Source organism: Vipera ursinii (genome assembly GCF_947247035.1).
Source record: "Vipera ursinii genome assembly, chromosome: 7".
Classification (NCBI taxonomy): Eukaryota; Metazoa; Chordata; class Lepidosauria; order Squamata; family Viperidae; genus Vipera; species Vipera ursinii.
In genome coordinates this window covers 49,196,945-49,213,761 of record NC_139521.1, presented here as the reverse complement: position 1 = coordinate 49,213,761, position 16,817 = coordinate 49,196,945, and the positions used below count along the sequence as shown (strand labels likewise).

Sequence of the window (16,817 nt, the reverse complement as noted above, 5' to 3'; positions counted from 1 at the left end):
TTTTATAAGGCTGCTATTTATATAGGATTATATTTATGTGATCTAAAGCTGGAAATGCAGACAGTAAATCTGGATTACAAGGAGTTTTTTTATGGATTACTAAACTTATCTACAAGATGGCCAACATTAAAAGATAAACCTCTTCCAATCTAGCATAAGAACTAACTATATTTTAATTTTTCTCAAGAATATGACATATTGTATAATTTTAACTTAATTATAAATAGAACATAAATAGTATAGGAACAAAACACTATACTTGTCTGGAGGGGTGATTTCTAATTATTAATCTATGAGCATGTTGTTATTTTCATAGTTGCCTATGATATATCAATATTTTAACATACTGGATTGAATCTTGTTCTCTTTCTTTTACTGACACTGCCTGAAGATCTTCTCTAACACCAGCTACCTTGCAGTCAAAGCTTTTAGTAATATTACACAGCTTTCTCTAGACCTTGGTATCATAAGTTTGAATGCCTTTAGATCAGCTGTTTGAAGTCATAGCTTTGTTTCTACTTAGATAAAAGTTCAAATCTTGGGCTAAATTATTGACAATGAGAAGCAACAGAAATAGGGCTGCCTGCTTACAAGACAGGGCGAGTGTCATGGTTCTGATAGATGAGACCAGTAAAAGCAGAACTCCCAAAGCAAGAGATTTCCTTAAAAAACATATTTATTGGCTACTAAGTATCAGCACAATCAAAAGTGAAACCAAGTCTGGAGTTCTCTCCCAAGCATTACAGTGTTACAAAGTTGAACTTCCCACCCCAACACTATATAATTATCCACGTTCCCCAATATATAATTATCCACGTTCCCCAATAGAATACTTTGGCGGACTTTCTAACGGAAGGCTCAGCCTACCAAAAGTCAGGCAGCATTGACCTTGGTTCCCACGGGACAATTTATTGTTTAGTCTAACCTTAAAACCACTCATCCCCCCTCCCAGTACTGTAGCAACCGAAAATGAAGCAAAAATGGCTTCAGCCAAGATCGTTGCAGCGAGATGATATTCTCATGACAGGTGAAGTTGGCAGTCAACTATTCCTTCTTAGTCCCTTGATTAAGACCTGGATGTAACAAATCTACCCCTCCTCAGTGGGAGACTTTATGCCACAGAACAAAATATCTTGGCCTGCCTCAAATAATTTTGAAATCTAAGGTCTAAATAAGGTAAATTTCTAGGATATATGAAAATGTTCTTAGAATATTGATTGATTGATTGATAAGTTGGTTTATGAGTTGTTTCTTATCTTTTAAAATCTAATTTGTTTTTCACTGGCTCTTTATGCCCAGAAAAATATATATGTATAGACTTTATCAGATAGCTAGGTGATCTTAAGGTATATATGTCTTATATTTCAAGACAAACAACCTGAAAAGCTGGCAGAGTGCAACTTCCTCAGAATAGAAGTGTAATAAAGTAATATGTAGAGTAACAGAAGAAAAAAGAGTAAAATGTTTCCAGTTGGTTCATCTCTATAGAAATCAGAACATCATAGAGTTTAAAGGGACCTGAGAGATTATCAATTCAAACCCGTGATCTGTATCTACAGTACATCCCAGCTATCATATCTCCCCCTCAACCTTCTCTTCTGCAAGCTAAACATATGAAGGTCATTTAACTTTTCCTAGTAGGACTTGGTTTCTGATACTTTCCCCATTTTGGTAGCTCTTGTCCAGATTTACTCCAGTTTATCAGTGTCTTTTTAAACTGGATTGCATAAACCTGAATGAAATAGTCTTTTGGAGTCTTTTGGAGTAGAATGGTATAATTATTTCATGTGATTTGGATTCCATTATTCTCTTGATTTGCTCTTCAATATGTAATTGGTCTTTGCAGCTCAATTACATTGTTGGGATATGTTGAAACTGTGATCCAATAGTACACACGTCCTTCTCACATGTGCTGTTCTTGAGCCAGAAATTTCCCATCCTGTACATGTTTGTTTTCTTACCTAGATGCATGATTTTCTCCATGTTAAATTTCATTTTATATGTTTCTGTCCACTGTTCTAGCCTACATTTTGTTGATTTTATCACCTTTCTTCCCAAGTATTAACAGTATGTTCTGAATAGCTGCAGCTTCCAAACTAATTCCAAGGACATCTCTATTGAATCCTATACTATATAAGGTAGCATGAACTTTCAAATTATATCATTAGCTCTGATTAGTCAAGATGTTTTATAGCCTTCAACTATATGCAGGCAGAAAATGCTGCACAATTGTTTGTAAGTTGAAAATATTTACTCCATATTACTTAAGAATGCATACACTTCTGTTGTGGTTTCTGATAATCAGAGCCAGTGAGGATAGTTGGTAGGTAAATAAGATAGAAATAGTATAATAACCATCTGGAAATTTGGTTTGGCATAAAAAATTAGCTACATAAAATATAATCAACAATTATGTAATGAAATTAAACTGGTGCAATGCTGAATGTTCTAATATAATGTTTTTACTTCAAACACAAGTCCTTCTGTCCCGTTTTCCAGACTATGAAAAAGTCCTTAAATATGTTTTTCTGTTGGGCCTAATTTAGTGTAGTTTCACAGCAACTTTGTTGACAGTCTTTTATGTTTTATATAATCTCTTGGGTGGTTTGCATTTGAAGTTTAAAATTTGTTTACACACACTTTAGAAAAGAGCTTAAGTTTACAGTAAAGCAGCTGCTAAAAACTGAAGCTACACTAACTGTTTCTCTGAATGCCTTTTGCAGATCTGTTTTAAAAGGAGATAAATTTCCAGGGTTTCAGAGATGGATATGAAGATGACAGGGTTTGAACTTGGGATGTTTTCTATGAACAGCATGTCACAAGAAGACACATAGGGTACTGAATACAAGATTATTAATTTTCTCTATGGCAAGTTATTGTTAATAAAATTGACTATCAGCGGTCAATATGGGCTCAGTCTCATGGCTCCCTAGCCACAACACAAACATGCCCTGGTAACAAGATTTTGATGCCATATCTTCATGGTTGTACTCATCACGTGTCTAGCTGAAATGCATGAAAGTTGTCTTCAGCTGTTTCAGGTTTAAAATAATGTTTTCCGTTGTCTGCTGACACAGTTTTTGTGAAGAACACAATAGAGGTAGTCCTTGACGTACGACCACAATTGAGCACAAAATTTCTGTTGTTAAGTGAGACATTTGTTAAGTAAGTTTTGCCTCATTTTATGACCTTTCTTGCCACAGTGAATCATTGCACTTGACAAGTTAGTAACCTGGTTGTTATGTGAATCTGGGTTTCCCATTGACTTTGCTTGTCAGAAGGTTGCAAAAGGTGATCATGTGACCTTGGGACACAGCACTAGTCATAAATATGAACCAGATGTCAAGCATCTGAATTTTGATCACATGGTCATGGGGATGCTGCAAAGGTCATAACTTTGAAAAATGGTCATAAGTCACATTTTTCAGTGCCATTGTAACTTTGAACTGTCACTAAACAAACTGTTATAAGTTGAGGACTACCTGTATACTATACTTAATATGGTTGATGATATGGTCAATGATTGACATCTGCCCACATCCTACTGGCTAGTTTAGGCTGTTTGGGGCATGACCTTCCTGTCCAGGAACTTTCAAGGTTATGTTGGTGTAGTATGCAGGAGAAACAAAGACTTGGCTTCCATAAAGATTTCTTATGTGGAGAGGTTTAGCATGCTTTAAAAATGACACTAGGCCAGTTTTCAAATAAGAATTTAATGCTGTTTTAAAGGCTGAAGGGAAGCTCAGAAAAACAGTCAGGTTCTACCAACAGTGTGTTGCCGATTCTGTCATCAATGAGCACATTACAGGTTTTCTGCTACTTCTATTGATAAAGTTTTCCATGGCTGCAATTTTTACCGAAGTTATTACTTTGGTGACTGGCAGCACCATTTTGCCTACTGCTCTGCCACTTGCCTACTTCATGGCTTCTTCTAGGAGATGCTGGCCATGGAAACTGACTGCCAGCAATGCCATTCTTTTGTAGCACTTGTTGAGGATGAAGCTCATTTGTTATTGATTATTTTTTCCCATATTAACTCACAATAAGATAGCTCACAATTTCCATGCCTGTGAACTGTCAGCCACACTATCTTTAAAGTAAGATTCTTAGAGGAGGCCTAGATCCCAGTTTGCATTTCTTTGTTTTGGAAAGTAAAATTGCATCCATTAGATCAGTGGTTCCCAACCTTTTCTATATACCGCACCCCTAGAACAATTCTGATATATTCTTGCACCCCTTACAAAAGTTTGAAATAATAGCAACAAATTATGCATATACACTATAATTTTGAAAACCAAAGATTTCACACCCCCTGGAATATCGTCTCGCACCCCTGGTTGGGAACCCCTGTATTAGATATATGGGCTGCCTCTCGTCCAAATATAGGTAGATTCAAATCTACTTAGCTCTAGTAACATGGCAACATATTATATGCTCAGATTATGCTTGGGACTAATTCTAAAATTCTCTATGGCCTGTGAAAATCTACCTCACTGAAATTGCTGATTGTTTCAGGTTCTGGGGTTATGTCTATAGTTCATTTAGATAACACCAATGGGTAAGCATTGTTTTAAATTTATCTGAATAACTATGCACTACAACTTTTCCTAATCTTTGGCCATGATAGTTAAGAATTCTGGGAAGACCTGATCTAACAGTATCATATTGGGATTAACCTGCCATATGGAATAAAATACTTTTTTTGAAGACAGATTTTTAATATCTGAACAATAGTTTTTAAAAACTCTTTTTAAAACTCTCTTCGCTTCTAGATTTGTCAAGGTTATGTGCAAACTTTCTGTCATATAGTGGCTTTTGCATTCTTTGCACAAATAAAACAACAGGAAAATATTCTAGCTGCATTGCATTTTGGTCAGAAATGGCATATTTGGGCCAATGTTATTTGTTTTGGAAAGCTATTGTGGATCTTAGCTGAAACTCTGCCAATTGAAAATAGGCCAGAATGCACATCAAGTTCATGAAGGAGAAAGATTTCCCTTTGATTATATCAAGTATGAACAGCCATACAAGGAAAAGCAAACACATCTGTGCTAAGCACTATGATGGCTAGCACATTATAAATACCTTAAGAAAGTAAATTCAGAGACCTGATCTTCCTAGATTAGATAAACCTCTGCAATGTCATAACAGACCTCCCTGGTGTTAGAACTACAAAATGTCTGAATTAATTTAATCACTGAAAGTTTGTGTTTGGTTTGAAGAATAGAAAAATCCTGCTGTTTTTGACTTTATCAACTTTCTATTATTTATCCTGTCAAGTTAAGCAAGCCGCATAAACATTAGAGGCAGAAAAACCATTCGCTTCATCATAACTTTCCATCAGAGCTGTGCTACCAGGCTCTAACAGATTAAAAAACAAGACACCAGGCTGTTCTGTTAGCTATGTGGGCCAGCAATTTTGGACTCTTCTAGAGAAGGTGTTTCCATTCCTCCTACCAGTGCTAAAAAGATTTTTTTTTTAAAGCAAAAACTGCAGAGTTACAGACTGGAGTATGCCAAAACTTTCTATTTCCTGAGTCAGAATTGATAGCCATCACTCAACTCATGTTCCAAAGCTGATAAGATAGGGTGCTGAATATTCAGAGAGATAAAAAACAAACTATACAGCAGACACAGCATTGTTTTCTTGATACCTCACTGCCCCAATGTGCCTTTAAGTTCTGCTGCTTGAGATATTACCTTTTTCTACCCAATGAAAGATGGTGCTTGTTATATCTGTATTATATATCACTAAAAATGTTTGCATTTATTGGTTTGCATTCCCATATCTCTTTTTTATTTTTTTTTAAACTTTTTTCATTGTAAGCCTAAAGGTAGGGATTATTTTTCTTTTATTGATACTCCACTTACAATAGTTCACTTACTGACCATTCAAAGTTACAATGGACTGAGAAAAGTAACTTATGACCATTTTTCACACTTATGACCATTGCAGCATCCCCATGATCATATGATTTACATTCAGATACTTGCCAACTGGTTCATATTTACGACAGTTGCAGGGTCCCAGGTTCATGTGATCATCTTTTGTGACCTTCTGACAAGCAAAGTCAATGGGAAAGCCAGATTTATTTAACAACTGTGTTGCTAATTTAACAGCTGCAGTGATTCACTTAACAACTGTGGCAAGAAAAGTCATAAAATGTGGCAAAACTCATTTAACAAATTTTTCACTTAGCAACATAAATTCTGAGCTTAATTGTGGTCCTAAGTCAAGGACTACCTGTACACTGCCCTGGGGCTTTCTGGATAACGGACTGCTCTAATGAAACCAATAATATCTACAGAATGACCACTCTGAGAAAGGCTAGGGATTATTTAGTCCCGTAATTTGTTTGCCACTATGGTCAGGCATCTATGGGAAGACTACATTTTGTCATCTTTGTTCCTTTCATTTCATAGTTTCATCCTTTAATTTCTTTCTGACTATTGTACACCTGATTTCTTTTGTGGACAGGGGCATATCTCAGAAAGTACAAATAATTGGAGTATAAGTACCAAAAGATAAGAATCAGAGAAGAAGAGGAAGGACAGACTATTAGACTTATTTTGTATAAAAAACAGTAAAAAGAAATTCCTCAATACTATTGAAACATCATTAGTATTTCATAGCATTAACATCTAAAGACATCTTGGTAATTAGTAATTTTCATATATAACACTATATCTAGTTATCAGCTAGAGCTCTCTCTGGCAGAAAGATAACATTATTGTAAATATAGAATATTACATAGATTAAACAGACAATATGTATATAAGCGTCTTTTGAGTGTTTATCTTCTAGAACACTTCTGAACTCATGTTCCATTTGTAAATAGTCGGACTGCAACACCAATTGTGTAAAACACGGATATGATGTCAACAATCACATTGAGGACAGATCCTCAAAGTTATCACCTAACTTCAACATTAGCAAAGAAACCTTGCAAAATTTTTCATAAGGTGGTTTTTATTCTAGGAGTTGGCAGTAGGGTGTGTTTTCTTTTGCCAAAGACCAGTTACTAAATTACAGGATTTAACACTGCTATTGTTAATATTAGAAGAAAAATTTAATATTGCAGAGGACAAAGATAGTTCCTAAGATAGGTAAATCTGAAATACAAAACAACTACCCTGACCCTTGCTATGTTATTTTTCTTTTCTCAATTAAGTAAAGGTAAAGGTTCCCCCGCACATGCGTGCTAGTCATTTCCGACTCTAGGGGCCGGTGCTCATCTCCGTTTCAAAGCCGAAGAGCCAGCGCTTGTCCGAGGACGTCTCCGTGGTCATGTGGCCAGCATGACTAGACGCCAAAGGTGCACGGAACACTGTTACCTTCCCACTGTAGTGGTCCCTATTTTTCTACTTGCATTTTTACGTGCTTTCGAACTGCTAGGTTGGCAGAAGCTGGGACGAGTAACAGGCGCTCACTCTGTTACGCGGCACTCGGGATTCGACCCGCCAAACTGCCGACCTTCTGATCGACAAGCTCAGCGTCCTAACCCACTGAGCCACCGCGTCCCTCTAATAATTTATAAACAACATTAAAAACATTGTTTTTTGAGGATTTGTTCAACCATCAGGGAACAGTCCTGCAAGATACAAAGAACCTGAAGATTATTCTTCCAATCTCTGCTTTTCTCTTTTAGGTTTTTTCAGCAGGTTCCTAGTTGGTAGAATACCTAAAATCATCTTGGCTGATTTTGGTTCTTGAACATTTACCATTAGTCTGGCTACACAAATGGGAAAACAATGGGAAAAAACAGTCAAGAATGAAAGAGCTTCATTCTTTTCTCCTCTTTGCAGGTATGCCCTGGGAGGCTCCTGTCCCAACACTTTTCTATCACTGCAAAGGACAGTATTGTTTTATGCCAAGACTGCTCATTATATTCTCCATGGAATTATCCCACCTTTAAGAACTATGTATTTGGCAGCAAACAGCCTTACAAGAAAGAAATATGTGCAGATTTAACCATTCAGGTTTAACTGAAACTTGCCCTGTGTATGTCATGTGATCTCCCTGTTGATCACGAAAGATGCTCTACTACAACCTCCTGACTAAAGGATTCTGAATACATTAAGGGATGAAGGTTTCTAGATGGATTTGAACATTACTGCAGTTCCGAGTTCCAAAATTTTACAGGTCTGTGCACATAGGTCGCACCCAAGCCAATCACACTTTCATCTCACAGGTCTGTTGTGATACAGAAAATGAACTGAAAAAGCACTCGGGATTCGACCCGCCAAACTGCCGATCTTTTGATCGACAAGCTCAGCGTCCTAACCCACTGAGCCACAGATATTTTATAAAAATTTGTGTCTACTAGTATAGTGCAGGATCTCCAGTGGGTTGGATGAGTCACATTTTTTAAAAAAGGAAGTTGTTAAATACGTCGAGGAAATGCTGTGGTTAACTCTCAAAATCCCAATATTTTGGATTTAAATTGTTGGTGGTTACCCCTGCTAGAGGATACCATGATGTGGCTATTAGATTTGTCTTCTGTCCTCCTTTCCCTCTTTTTTCCCTTTCTTTAATTACACATATTTTAAATGACATGTCATTTACTTGGTTTTGAGATTTTTCTGACTAAAACATTCCTCTGCCTACAACAAATTACATATCACAAGAAGATATTCTGAACACTTCTTAAATAGCTGAATGTCAAAATTGAATTGTACATATAACAAAACAGAAACATATAGATTATCTAACACTGTGTGTGGGATACAGCTCTAATTCATATAGTGCACAGAAAAGAAACTGGCAGTCATGATCATACTACACACATCTCCATAATAACAGGGTATAAAGCATACAATTTCAAGAACACCCACAATGAAAACTACACTTTCCAAACAGAGACTTGTTTTGGACTAAACTCAGTTCATTGGCACCAGGGGATTCTTCTTGAGGAAACAGAGGACATTAAACCTACACATGTGCATAAAAAATGATAAAGAATCATCATAATTCTTCCTGGACATTTTTCTAGTATAAGGCACGGGACCCAAAATCAACATTATATAATGTTTAGCATAAACATACTGCCCACATGTCATCAAAACGTTCTACATACAGTAGCATTCATTTGAGTGATCTTGTTCCGATTTATAGATTTTTATAAAGCTCAAGGGCATCAAACGCCCTTCGCCCAGTGCGCTCCCACAGGGAGGGTCTGCTCAGGGTTCCGCCGGTGAGAGATTGCCGGCGGGTGACACCCAGGGATAGGGCCTTCTCAGTGGGAGCGCCTGCCCTCTGGAACCAGCTGCCGATGGAGCTGAGGACTGCCCCCGACCTCCGATCATTCCGCCGGGGCCTGAAGACCTGGCTCTTTGAGCTCTCGGGCCCAGACTGAGGAGGAATTTTTAATTTGGGGTTCTTTTTAACTGACTACAGGGTTAATTTAATATTTTTTAATTTGGTTCTTAATTTTTGTATTTTGGATTTTTAATTCCCTGTAAACCGCCCTGAGTCCTCAGGGAATAGGGCGGTATATAAATATAACTAAATAAAAATATATTATTGACAGCTAAAACTATTATATCTTTAGCCTATTCAAACCTAGTTTACGAACTTTATGACATGTACTAATATGTATTTTTATATTTTATATCTGTTTTTACATTTGCTGCTTTTACCTGATTGTTGTGTACTGCTCATAGTAGCTGTTGGTAAGATAGGTGGATATATAAATTTTTTAAATAAATTTGATAAATAAAAACCTATTTCTGATCTTTAAGAAAACAGGTAATTAAATATTCAGTCATTTTCTCAGTCAGTAAGAAAGAAACAATGCAGTACTTTATATCAGGGCTTTTCAACCTTTTCACCCATTGTACCACTTTTAGGATATGTCAACATCCAAGTACCACCAGTCGCCTAGCAAGGTGTCAAAAACTTGATGACACCCCCCCAAAAAAGGAAAAAAGTGATGAAGTACAGGTAGTCCTCGACTTATAACAGTTTGCTTAGTGACTGTTCAAAGTTACAATGGCACTGAAAAAATTGGCCCCCAAGCCACAGCCGAGAAAGGCACCTGCCTGCCCACCTGGCAGCACTCTTCCTCCTGTCCAAGGTTTTATTTTTATTTATTTTAATCCCATTTATATCCCGCCCTTCTCCGAAGACTCAGGGCGGCTTACAATTTAAGTACAAACCAATGTGCTTAGCAATAGCCTTCATTCTATGTATATGCCTGCTTATTAGGGCTTTCGCCCCCCCCCCCAAGCGGCATTATTACAAAGTCAGCTTATTGCCCCCAACAATCTGGGTCCTCATTTTACCTACCTCGGAAGGATGGAAGGCTGAGTCAACCTTGAGCCTGGTGGGATGCGAACCTGCACTGATTGCAGGCAGCTGGTGTTACTTAAGGAGGCATTAGCCCACTGCTCCACCAAGGCTTTTCACTGTTGTGAGCATTTCTGTTGAGGATTGGCAGCGGGAGTGGGGTGGGGGTGTTTGATTTTTATTTCCCCCGTCTGCTGGGTGATTGCAGCAGGTTTTGGTCACTTCACATGACCCTGGGACACTGTGACCATCAAAAATATGAATCAATTGCAAAGCATTTGAATGTAAATCACAAGACCCTGGAGATGCTGCAACATTCCAGGTGATCGGTGCTTCTTCTGGGCTCAGCAGAAGCGCCACGATCAGCACTGAGCTCCAGCTGGAGTCTGGCGCTGATCCTGGCGCTTTCACTGAGCCCTGACAGCCCTGTAGCTCCAGCCATCTCTCGCTCAGGCTTGTGCGTTGCTGCCACCAGTTCAGCTGATTCCCCTCCCCCACTACCACTTTTCTAGGACGGTCGCGTACCACCTGCCAGGTGCCAATGTACCACAGGTGGTACCCGTACCACTAGTTGAAAAGCCCTGCTATATATTGTCATACTGATTAACTGAACTCAGAGAATAGACATAACTTGATAGATGTTACATCTTATTTTGTACATGTACATTCTTTAAGCAATCATAGTATTTGTGAACAGAATATGAATTTTATCAAATTTAAGGGATGAAATGCTCAACAAGTAGCTTAAAGTATAGCTGCAATTCTATTTTTTGTAATTACTATTTGAATTTTAGTTTAGATGAGACTACAAATCTTAAAAACATATGCCATATTTTGTATTTTTCTCTGAACAGAGCAGCTTTGAATGTGTATAATATGCAAATGCAGTAAACTGTCTTGCTGAAAAGGAAACTACTGAAACAACAGTTTGTCCTGTCTGGTCATATTTTTCCTTAATTTTTTTTAAAAATGCATACCATGTAATTTATAAATATTCACTAGTGCTTAAGCCTGTTGTTTCAAGAACGTAGACAATTTATTAAAGAATACTTATAACATTGTGATGTTTCATGTTTTAACTGCTGTTGGTTTCCTAAACAATTCTAATTACTTCCAGAATGTATAGGAAATATGACTTTAGACTAGAAAGTCACTTATGTATTCAATGTCTTCTGTTTCAGTAAGGCTAATCACACTTAGCATTGTGTTAAATGATAGCTATGGAGTTGTTCTTAGGAAGTTTTGATCATCTTGGAATGATCTGATACCTAAATCTTAAGAGCAGAGATATGAAACAAATTAACCACGGTCTCTGCATACATACACTTCCATTCAAGAAGCATGTGTGAAGTTTCTATTGGAAATAATAGTAGCTATGTTACATTATTGAAAGCCAACACTGGAAAGGAGAAAGGGCTTTTATTTTGATCTAGTAAGGAAGAAAGAATAGACTTTCTATTCATTTTCTACTGCATATTTCCATTTCAGGCATGATAAATTTCTGGGAGTCTACCTCTGTGAAGATCTGACCTGGAAAGTTAACACAACTCAGGTGGCTAGAAAGGCCCAACAGAGGCTTCACTTTCTTAGGGTCTTGCGGAAGAACAGGGTAGAACAACAGCTAATGACCCTCTTTTACCGGTCTACTATAGAGAGCGTCCTCTCGTATGGTATTGTGGTTTGGTATGCTGGTCTGACAGCCGCGGATAGGAAAGTATTACAGAGGGTAGTGAGCACAGCACAAGACATTGTGGGCTGTTCCCTGACACCACTGGATGACATCGCCAGGGCTCGTTGCCTTGGAAGAGTGAGGAAGATTCTCAGGGATGACTCATACCCTGGACGGTATATAGGAATATAGCCAGCCGTACCAACAGGCTGAAAAATAGCTTTTATCCGTGGGCTGTTAGGCTTTTAAATGGGACATAATCTTATGCAGAATTGACTTGGGAGGCCGGTGTGTGGTGTAGTTGGTTCACATAGTGTGGTGGGATGGAGGGTTTGTTGTCACTGTGTGTTGGGGGGAGAGAGCACGGGGGGAGGCTCAGCTAATCTCAATGTACACATGTTGTACTTTGACAATAAAGGTTTATTATTATTATAATCAGTTCTTCTGGGGTCCAGTCATAATAACAGTGCCTATGTGACAAATGCATGGATAGTTGAAGGGCAGATGCACATTTTTAATATGTAATAGAATGTGCAGACATGATAGGATCTATCAGTGATACCTGAGAGAAGCCCATTATATGGGATGTTTACAGATCACATAGTTAGTATCTTGTCTAATTATTACTATATTCATTCAATCAATAGCAATGAGATAAGAACTGTATATATGAAATGTGAATAAATGAAAATAAAAATATTTACATTTTCTTTATGAAATATATTTATTAAAGTCCAGTATTGGCACTTTAATAAACATATTTTATTGACATGAATTGGAAATATACATTAGATATATACATTAGATATATCCAATGTATAGGTAGATGTAATTTACAAGGACAAAGAGAAAAAATGTCTCTAATATATATATTGGTGATATATCTTTGCTCTTATCAATAAATTGCAATAAATAATTTGTGGCAAACTATTCAGAAGATTATACAAGGAATTATATAGAAATATTGTATTGGCTTGTTAAAAAAGCTAGAAGTCACTTTGTGTAACTGACTTCACTGTGGTATTCAGCTGTAGAAAGAAACAAAGAAGCTGATGTAGTTCAAGATTTAGGGAAACTTCCTATTAAAATTTAAGCCATTGTGACATGTAAAAACAATTCATAGCTTGGAGGGGTGTATAAGGTGGCTGAGGTCAAGGAGTCTAGCCCATATATTCTTAATAGTCTCTCCCCAGTATCACTCATTTCCCTGACATATGTTTTCCCTTTCATGGAGGTTCTCTCATTCTCCTTAGATGATTTATGTTTTCATTATGTTTCTATATGATTTATGATTGAAATGCTATTATCAGTTTTAAATGGTTGATTTCAATACAATATCTTAGCTTCCTCACACAAAGTACGAGAAAGCTATGATTATTTCCCCATAATTTTAAATAGTGTGGCTTGTCACTAAGCAATGCTACCTGGAAATTAGGAGAGTTCAATGCATCTGGAAGTTATTTTATTGGGTCATTATGATTTTGATACAATTACTCTGTCAGTTTCCATGGCACATGTTTTCTTCAGTATTTGACTACTCAGACTGCCTAAGGAGGGAAGATTAACTGGTCTTACACGAAATTGTTTTCATAGATCTTATCAACTTCTATGATCTTTCATAATTACTTTTAACAAAGCAGCCTACAATGAAATGACATATCAAGTTTAGTCACAAACACTTAATAATGATAATTCAAAACAATCACACCCATAAAAGTTTTATAAAAAAAGTCTGGGAATCAAGCTTAAGGAATATACAGTTTATAATATACTAAAATGCCATCTCTTGACTCAGATTAATGAAGAGGTATATAATAAATAAGACCAGATTGCAGTTATTAACCTGAATATAGATTTTTATCTCAATTTTAACATTTAAATGTCATGCTGTTTTTAAACAGATCTAGACTTTAAATAACTAATATATGTGATAGTACTTTCAGGTAATACATTTTTGATGTGATCATATAAAAATATTCTTAGAATTAGAAAATATACCATTGCTTTATAATAATCCTAACATACCTTTTTTCATGAATTTTCTTTAGTCACTAAACCATTCAGTTGTTAATACATACTGTATACTGAAGTATAACAGAGTCACTTAGCTATTCTGTTTTCAGTTAACATCATTCTATTTATTTTAATGAAAGTTTCCAATTTCACAGGTTAATGGGTTAATTTTGCAAACAAAACTGGTTTTTCTAAAGCAATATGTTTTGACACATATAATCAAGATTAAGGGGGGAAAGGACTTTTTCAATGTCTAATTTATAGTGGAGAATTTGATTTTAATATAAGCAAAGACTTATCATTTTAAATAGTTGATGCAGTGAGAGCTCCCCCTTCTGTATATAACAGCATTTGATTACCAATGGGGTGAATCTATTTCATAGAAATAATTTATAAAGAGCTACCATTTTAACTGAGATAGATAATGATCTGGTTCTAAACTGCATAACTATATCACATTTATAGCTGTACGCTCAAAGAAAATTGAATACTTTACTTGAAAGTCTGCACAGGAACTGTGGACTGATTGAGTAACTGAGTTCAAATCATGGTTGGATCTTAATCATGATGAATGCACATTAGGCTGAAGCCATTTATTTTTCTAACAACTTAAATGAAAACCTCATTTTAAAAGACTTATGTTCTATTTTATTATTTACTTTCTAGAGTTAAAATTAAGCAAAATTGAAAACAATACAAAATGTAACACAAAATTAGACTTAAAAGAAAGGAAGTCCCCAATAGTAAATAAAAGGAATTCAAACCTTTATTCCACTTTGAACAACTTTGTGTATGTCCAGAAATGGTTCTTTGACTATATCTCCTTCAGGTGTTAATATTTTCACATAGCCTTCTTTCTCAAGGATAAAAAGACGGTGTGATCCATCTCCAGAATGTACTGCTCCAACAGGTTGCCTGAAGCCACTTACAACTTCATGGAGGCAAAAACAGTTGTGTTTATGTTTCCTAAAACAAACAAATAAGAAAATTATTTTTATTTTTATTTTTAATAGCAAAAAATACAAAATGTGATATACTGGTGGCATTTATTTAGCATGATATATTTCAATTTGATGATAAAGTAACTTTCACTTTAAAAACCAGCTAATAAAACTGATAATTGACCATTCTTTTATAAGCTAAGTTTTTAGTTAACTGTCTACAACTGTCCCCAGTTGTAATGGGGTGTGGCCCATTACCAGCCTTGGCCCGTTTGGAACCGGGCTGCATGAGTGGTGGGTGCTTGTGCATGAAGCTCCATTTGCCTGCCACTCACACAGAACTATCCCCTTTCCCCATCCCTCTGGTTGGCCACCAAGCCGGAAATGTTGGGGACCACTGGTCTACAATATTAGTTGTTGTTTGATCTGTGGGAATTTACACTGAGATATGGAAATAACATCATTTGATGGGTCCCAGGAAAGAGGCCTTCTCTGTCATGGTGCCTGTCCCTGGAACAGCATCACCCCGGAAAATGGTACAGTCGGTACTGTGACTGTATTGAAAAGGTCTTTAAAACTTGGGTTTTCCCCAACAATTGAGTTGGAGTGAGATACAAGTCTTTTGCATGCTTGAACATATTCATCTGAATATTTTTTCTTTTCTAGACATGCATTGTTCTTTTCTTTGTTATATTGTTTCTTGCTTTGTCATATGCTGCCCAGAATCTTGCTGATGTTGGGTGGCCTTACAAATTTGACAAATTAATAATAAATATTTATTAATTGTTTGGAGATTAACTAGTTACTTTCAGAGCCCATTTTTTACACATAGAGAAGCAACTAACAAATAAGACTGCAGAAGAAGAGAAAGTAGAAAAAGAGAGCATCTAAAACAGAGAAAAAGAGTACATAATATTGAGAGTTTGGAGAAAATTAGGTGGACCTAGAGATAATGACTTGGAAAAGTAAATGGCAACATGACTCTTCCAGGACAATATACTATCTGCTAAAGAAACATCTTTTTGCTCCAATTCACTTTTGTTTATGTATTTATTTCCTAAACTTTCTGCCCAGAATTTTTCACATAGTACAAAAACATTACTATAAATTAGGAGAAAAATGAACACATTTATTCTGCATAAAAAGAAATTGTTCCTAAGGTAATTTAACTTAAATAAGAAATAAGAAATAAGGTTTCCTGTCTGCTCTTCTGTTCTGGAATTAGATGTATTCCAGCAACAGTCACTCAGAAAGGTTGGGATGATCTCCTGAATAGTGTGGAATGTTTTCCCTATTCCCCCATATGTCTCATCCCATATTGTTCAGGAATGTTTGCTATCTCTCCAAAAAGAAATGAGCAATACTTTGCATAAATAATGTAACAAATTTTAGCATCCAAATTAATTATTTTGAAGCTCGATATCATGTAGTTCATTTCAAAATCCATGCTAAGGTAACACGAAAAGATCTGGAATGATTAGAAAAATATTACAAAATATAAAAAAACCAGATTGTGACAAAACTACTAATTTATTTACTTGTTTCTGTGCATTCTTACATTTTCTTTAATGGCTTTGGTCAGTGCGCACATAGAAACGCTTCCTTCATAAAGAATAAACCTGATAAATTGGACTGCCTACATATGATTACTGATGCAATTAGGTGTCCATGACCAAAAATAGACCAGAGTCTGGGTCCCTCTGACTTTAATCTAATACCTTAATCACTGTATCACATTAGCTCTCTCTCTCGGCTGACATTTATTTACACTGAAACTTTATTTATTACATAGGAAGTGGTTAAGGTGTTAGAGACAATCATCGCAGCACTCCCAGCCCAATCTATCTCCTAGGGTTGTTACAGGCTATCTTTTATGGTCACTGACCATCATGTTATACAGCTTACA

The 16,817-nt window shown here is 36.4% G+C and overlaps 1 protein-coding gene across 1 annotated transcript in view; it reads right to left on the bottom strand.

Annotated features, from left to right (window-relative positions):
- Positions 1 to 16,817, bottom strand: part of HHIP (hedgehog interacting protein) — a gene marked incomplete at its 3' end in the record, with an annotated part of 91,744 nt that overhangs the window by 40,680 nt on the left and 34,247 nt on the right. The window contains exon 4 of the mRNA XM_083367778.1: positions 14,735 to 14,936. Coding sequence (XP_083223904.1) covers positions 14,735 to 14,936 — 202 coding nt within the window. The remainder of the gene's footprint in view (positions 1 to 14,734; positions 14,937 to 16,817) is intronic.